The sequence below is a fragment of the Anoplophora glabripennis genome, unplaced genomic scaffold (genome assembly GCF_000390285.2).
Source record: "Anoplophora glabripennis isolate ALB-LARVAE unplaced genomic scaffold, Agla_2.0 scaffold1093, whole genome shotgun sequence".
Taxonomy (NCBI): domain Eukaryota; kingdom Metazoa; phylum Arthropoda; class Insecta; order Coleoptera; family Cerambycidae; genus Anoplophora; species Anoplophora glabripennis.
Genome location: NW_019417329.1, coordinates 74,535 through 82,156, shown reverse-complemented (window position 1 = coordinate 82,156; position 7,622 = coordinate 74,535). Strand labels below are relative to the sequence as shown.

The 7,622-nt window shown below is 33.0% G+C and overlaps 1 protein-coding gene across 1 annotated transcript; it reads right to left on the bottom strand.

The window, feature by feature from the left end:
- Positions 1-909: 909 nt before the first annotated feature.
- LOC108913400 lies at positions 910-1,431 on the bottom strand. Its single transcript, XM_018718948.1, has one exon. The coding sequence runs from the start codon at positions 1,429-1,431 to the stop codon at positions 910-912; it is 522 nt and encodes a 173-aa protein (XP_018574464.1).
- Positions 1,432-7,622: the final 6,191 nt, after the last annotated feature.

The following is a 7,622-nucleotide window of genomic DNA, read 5'->3' as shown; positions in this document are numbered from 1 at the left end:
AGCAAAATCTGGTTCTCCATTAGATTTTTCCACAATCAACACTGGACTAGCCCAGGGACTTGTCGAAGGACGTACGACTTTAAGCTGTAGCATTTTGTCTAGTTCCTCATTTAATATTTTCAACTTATACGGTGAGATAACATGGTGTCGTTGTTTGATTGGTGTTACGTCCCCAGTATCGATTTCATGAACAATATTGCGGGTCCGTCCTAACTCTGTAGATGAAAGTAAGCGAAATTTCTCTATCACCGACTTCAATTGTTGCGTTTGCACATCATCCAGTTGATCTCCTGAGCAAACTTTATTGATCACATTACCTTCGTCTCGTTGTAATTCTTCGCTGATAACATTTAAACAAGTTTTACCCACGAAATAAGAATTAGTAGGAAAGTCCATGGTAACTTTAAATACCCGGCAGAAATCTATTCCCAGAAGCAAGTTGTGTGCCAAAGTAGGTACTACTAAAAATCTTCATAACTTTTACTATTCCATCTACTTGCAATGGAAAATTAGCAAATCCTTCAATTCTGTGTTTTGTACCATCCGCAGTGCTAACATATTGCTCACAACACCTATGTTGCTGCGAATAAAAAATATCTAGTAAATATTTACCATATTTACCAATTGTCGAACAGTTTGCTCCAGTATCAAGAAGCGCTATGACTGACCTGCCAAATATCTGAATAGAAACGTACGGTCTATTGTCATTTTCCTGTTCGATAAAGACAGCATTAGCCTCATTCTGAACTTGGCTTTTACCACTTGGTAAACAACAAGTTTCTCTGATACTGCTGTAAACATCTGGCTTAAAAACACTTTTAACTAGCTGCAGCCAACTTTGCCATTCACCAACAGAAGTTTTCGTGTAAGTCCTACCAAACTGTGACAAAACGGAGAGACGCCGACCTACTAGTCGTTCTCCGAATTTGCGTTTTTTGTTTGGCGACATTTTAGACAGTTAGGTCTAATTACTCCTTTCTTTCCGCAACCATAACATGTAGGAGTTCCTGTCGATTTCTTACAGTCACGCTTTATATGACCAACTCTGTCACAGTTCCAACAGCGAACTTCAGTAGCGAATTCGGACGAATTCCTTTTAAAGTTTGGGTGACCTTTGGATACGTGGAAACGTCTGTCCGCGTCTTCCCTGCGATAATTCGATGATGCTCCTTTACTATCGATGTCGTTATCCGCAGCATATAAGAGGCTAGGTTCTAATGCGAAAACGTTTTTACTTGACGGTGGTCGAAATTCTCTCTTAGTCTTCTCTGAATCTTCTAGAATCCTGCACAATCTGACTAAAGTCTTTACGTGGGGAATATCCTGCAGTACTAAATGGTTTTGGTATTCCGGTAATATCAGAGACATCAGAACTCTCAACTTCTTTTCATTAGAAGGCTTTTCTGATAAACATTCGAAGAGATTTTCCATTATAGAAAATAAACAACAACAGGTTCATTAACATGCTGGGTACGCTTCTCTATTTGCTTCCATAACTCTCTGTCATAATCCCGCGGTAAAAAGTCTTCTTTTAGCGCTTTCACCAGGGAATCCCAATTGTCGAATCTTCTGTGTCGGAGTTGTGCCCGATACCATTCCAAAGCATAATCTTCAAATAAGTCCGAAGCGGATTGGAAAAGATCCTGTTTGCTACATTTTCTAGCAGTACGCAATTCCTCAACGCGTTGCAGAAAAGAATTTAGTGAGACTTTATCGGACCTACCCATAAATTTAACAGGCCATTCATAAATTGGAATCGCTTTACTTGAACAAGCATTACTATTTACAGGAACCAAATTTTGATTAAGTGTAGCATGTGCTGTCCCATTTTTATGTCTCTCCATAATTTCTTCTAAATCATCCTCCAATGTCGAAACCAAAATAATATAATCGCCGCGATAATTAGAAATATCATCATTGACATCCTGTGGAAGTCGTCCTAATCTACCCAAAATATGATTAATTCTACTACGAATTCTATTACCCACTTCTACATTAATCCCATCAAAATCGTTCAATAAATCTGTAGTTGACTTTATACTATCATTTAATTCTTTCTGTTCCATTTCGAAATCAAAATTAGGAGTACTGTATACATGAACTTCAGGCCTAGCTAAATCTTTTTTTAATTCTCTGCGCAAATATTTTCTTTTCAAAGACACATCTACCCTATCTGCAGCTACATTTCTAATCCTTAACTCGTAATTTAATTCATATATCCTAAGGTGGTTTGGATCCATATCATAATTTGCCGCCATAATGAATTAAAAAAATTGAACAAAATTTTAATTTAATCAAGTAATTTGAAAACACGACAAATGGTAAGTTTAAATAAAAGTGACAAAAATTGTCTAACTCCCAGTGTAAATCAAGTATATATTTTCTTTTTCTTTTTTTTTAAAAAAAAAGAGAAAGGTATTACTAGTAAGTTTTATCGAACAGCCCCTGTATATTTTGATTTAAAAAAAAACATTCACAATACCGACCAGTATGCCTCCGTTAACTGCACTCAACTACTTAGCTCAAAATTATGGATAACAACAATTATAAATACAAGTATAATATATAACAATATCAAAGCACACCATAAACAAACCTAGAACAGAACGGAGTTAAATTGTATGATATACCACGTAATAAATATCCCCAGCCTTGCTTATTGCTTAAAAAACTATAAATATATCTGACGTAACAAATTATTGCAAATGTACCTGTAAATTTGTCCAAAACTAAATACAAAAACTTTTGCCTAGATACTTTCTTTTAAGAATTGAAAAAGTTTTACATAAAAATTATTTTCAGCTATTCAACCACTTAAAGTACAAATTGTTTTGCCCACAAAAAAAATTGTCTACTTTAACACCGGCTAAAAGATTATTAAGTTCATTTGCTGAAGACTTATTTAAAATTCTCGGGCCCCACGTTGGGCGCCATTTCGTGTAACCTTACTTAAGTTTAAGATAATCATAACTGTTAATAGAGGGTTCGACAATGCACGACAGCTCAATACAGCCGAGAGCGGCGTGAGTTCGATCGTTGATTTGAGAATAACAAATAATTTGTTGCAATAAACTCCAACAAATAATACTTTGTGAGTAGACAACCTTGGGCGCCAGCCGTTCCGAAGGAAACGACAAAAAGTAGACAAAATACACAATAAACCAAAGTAATGAAAATTGTTTTAAAATATTTAATTTTACTAGTTAATGTGTCTTAAATTCACATGAAACAATAGATAACATAAAATGTAAAAGTGCTAGGGTATGTTTGTTGTTCTCTAAATAATAATATAGAAAATTTCCATACAACAAATTGTATTAAATATACTGTACGTATTAAATTAAATTGACTATATTATGTTGCTGGTTAATACGAGTATTAAAGTTAATAAAACGATCATATAGGATGTATTGAAAACACAGAGCTTTAGTATATTCCGCACTAAATCTTTCAAAATTATATAAACAATTATCCCCTCCGCAAACAGGAGTTGTTTGCTGTTATGGAGTTCACAGTTTTATATTAAATAAGTATGTAATATTAAAAGGCATAAGCATAAAAAGGAGTATATAACAAATAAAGGATTTAGTTGTTGTCGTTGGATAAACTGACTTTCCCCTGCAGTACTTAAGACTCGGTGATGCACTTGCATACGTGATAAAAAANGGCCCACCTACGAAGGCTGTACAGGCCTACACGAGATGAGGCAGGATAAAGAGGGATAATCCCCCTCGATCCCAAATCATTGAGGCCAATTTCTAGCCATAGAATAATGGCGCGAGATATGTCTGTTGAAGTTTTAAGAAAATCTATTGAAGTTAAAAAAAAACTAATTCCTGTAAAATCTGCAACTAGATACGAAAAAGAATATAATCTATTCATCAGCTGGAAAAAAGAAAATAAAGTTCAGTGTTCAAGAAGATGTTATATTAGCCTATTTTTTAGATGCGGTGAGTTTTTTTTAATGAGAATTCATTATTAATCAGGTATATCTAATAATAAAAAATGTTTTTAGTCTAAAATAATGTGTAGCAATTCATTGTGGGCAACATATTCTATGCTTAAATCGATGCTCCTGGTACATGAAAATGTAAATATCTCACGATTTAGCAAAGTCATTGCTTTCTTGAAAAAATGCAATGTTGGCTATCAATCTAAGCAATCAAAAATTCTAACAAGGCAGGAGGTCAATACATTATACAGGAAGCACCGGATGTGAAGTATCTTTTGGCAAAGGTAGGTATAAAGAAATAATATAATTACTTATAAACATTATTATATATTAACGAAACTGTTAAGTTGTGAATTGGCATTTTAGGTTATTGCAATGTTAGGAATTGCTGGAGGTTGTCGAATGGAGGAATTATATTCATTAAAAATTGACGATGTTCAAGATACTGGAATCCAATTAATAGTAACGATTCCCGATACCAAAACTAACATTAGACGGGTGTTTACCGTCGTGAATGAAGCGGAAGGAATAAACTTTTTAGAAATTTTTAGAAAGTATATGAAGTTACGACCGAAAGATATACAGGAAAATGTGTTACTTACTGGTTACCGTGGTGGAAGATGCATCCACCACGCATGCATATTGGAATCCACACAATTGGCGGGATACCAAAAATGATAACCCAATACCTTAACTTACAGAATCCGGAGCAATATACTGAACATTGTTTCAGGCGTACATCTGTAACGCTTCTTGCAGATGCAGGCGCAGAATTATCATTATTGAAGCGCCATGGTGGATGGAAAAGTTCATCAGTTGCCGAAAAATACATCGAGGATAGTTTGGAAGGAAAAATAAAAATTGCAAGAATGATACAGGGAGGAGAAAATTTTGTTCAGGTTTTGCAACAGAAAGAGTCTAGCATTTCCACTTCTTCAACTTCCACTTGTGATGGTCCTACCAGCTTTAATATAACAGGAAATACAAATTATACCATCACTATAAATGTAAACAATACAAATTAATATGTTTAATTACTTTTTTACGCAAATGTATTTTTGNGATTGTCCAATTTGTATTATTGAAGTAATTCTAAATACTAAAAATGTATAATTATAACACAAATCTTTAATAAAACATGGTTGGTTGCCTACTAAATGTAACTTTTAGTTTTGCTGTCTCTCTGGAATACCGCGTGTTCTACTAAATTAACCGTTACAAGATATACAGGAAGATGTGTTACTTACTGGTTACCGTGGTGGAAGATGCATCCACCAGATAGTTGGAATCCACACAATTGGCAGGATACCAAAAATGATAGCCCAATACCTTAACTTACAGAATCCGAAGCAATATACTGGAAATTGTTTCAGGCGTACATCTGCAACGCTTTTTGCAGATGCAGGCGCAGAATTATCATTATTGAAGCGCCATGGTAGATGGAAAAGTTCATCAGTTGCCGAAAAATACATCGAGGATAGTTTGGAAGGAAAAACAAAAATTGCAAGAATGATGCAAGGAGGAGAAAATTTTGTTCAGGTTTTGCAACAGAAAGAGTCTAGCATTTCCACTTCTTCAACTTCTACTTGTGATGGTCCTACCAGTTTTAATATAACAGGAAATACAAATTGTACTATCACTATAAATGTAAACAATACAAATTAATATGTTTAATTACTTTTTTACGCAAATGTATTTTTNTATCAATCTAAGCAATCAAAAATTCTAACAAGGCAGGAGGTCAATACATTATACAGGAAGCACCGGATGTGAAGTATCTTTTGGCAAAGGTAGGTATAAAGAAATAATATAATTACTTATAAACATTATTATATATTAACGAAACTGTTAAGTTGTGAATTGGCATTTTAGGTTATTGCAATGTTAGGAATTGCTGGAGGTTGTCGAATGGAGGAATTATATTCATTAAAAATTGACGATGTTCAAGATACTGGAATCCAATTAATAGTAACGATTCCCGATACCAAAACTAACATTAGACGGGTGTTTACCGTCGTGAATGAAGCGGAAGGAATAAACTTTTTAGAAATTTTTAGAAAGTATATGAAGTTACGACCGAAAGATATACAGGAAAATGTGTTACTTACTGGTTACCGTGGTGGAAGATGCATCCACCACGCATGCATATTGGAATCCACACAATTGGCGGGATACCAAAAATGATAACCCAATACCTTAACTTACAGAATCCGGAGCAATATACTGAACATTGTTTCAGGCGTACATCTGTAACGCTTCTTGCAGATGCAGGCGCAGAATTATCATTATTGAAGCGCCATGGTGGATGGAAAAGTTCATCAGTTGCCGAAAAATACATCGAGGATAGTTTGGAAGGAAAAATAAAAATTGCAAGAATGATACAGGGAGGAGAAAATTTTGTTCAGGTTTTGCAACAGAAAGAGTCTAGCATTTCCACTTCTTCAACTTCCACTTGTGATGGTCCTACCAGCTTTAATATAACAGGAAATACAAATTATACCATCACTATAAATGTAAACAATACAAATTAATATGTTTAATTACTTTTTTACGCAAATGTATTTTTGTTATTTCATAAAGTTATATTTTGTACTTAAATACTTATTTTAGTTTGAATTAAATTAAATTAAAAGGTTTATTTGTTAAATTTTGTGATGGTAAAATATAGTTATTTTTTTTGCTCTAACCTATTCTTTTCTTTAGAGAATAAACTATTTTGTACCTCATTTAGTAACATAAAATTTTTTAAAACATAAGATTATAAATATATTTAATAAGTTTTGGACGGTTTTATTGTACTACAAGTGGTGGCGCTTGTATTAGTTAGGAAAACGTAAATTAATTTTTAAACTATCTGAAGGTGTAATTTTACAACAAATGAACCTCGAAATGATATTAGAAAATATAATTATTTATAAAATATATCATCATAAAGATGTTTTTTAAGTTTTCAGTAATTTTATTCCATTACAAATTTATAATGGTGACAAGTTTTTTTTAAAAGACGGTTTTCCGTTTCTTATATTTGTAATTTCTAAAAAGTAAAGGAAGTTACTTTCTATTAAATGCAGTATTTCAAAATTGTTTAAAATAAAATAATTCTGGTATATTAGAAAAGTTTCTTTTGATATCATTTAACTACATTCATTTTGTAAAATATAATAATTTTGCACAATATTTAGGTAAGTATACTATATAAAATATATACTAATTCCTTTATCTGGATTCAACGCGACGCGCGACGTAATACTGCAGAATATCAAACATTTATAAGGTGGCTGTGAACAATTGATCAATGACATTTCCCTGAGATCAGTAATGGCCGATATTAATTATTATTAATTTTATTTCACAATATTTACTGAAAAAAGTAGAAGAAAAGTTGTATAATTATGGGAGAGTCTACAAAATATAGCGAATGCAGAAGTTGTAGTAATTTAGATGATATTAGGAAGTACCATCGCAATTTATCATATTTAGGTTATTTTGTGCGTAATTTCGATAAATATGCCGAGCCGAATACTTTCAAGAAAATCCAGCATGGTTTGCTAGAGATATCAATAAAGTTCCGTAAACTTCCAAAGATGAAACAAAATAGGATAGTATCTAAATATAATATTTGTTTCATCAGACATAAACACTTGGTGGAACTAGAATCCCCCTGTTTTTC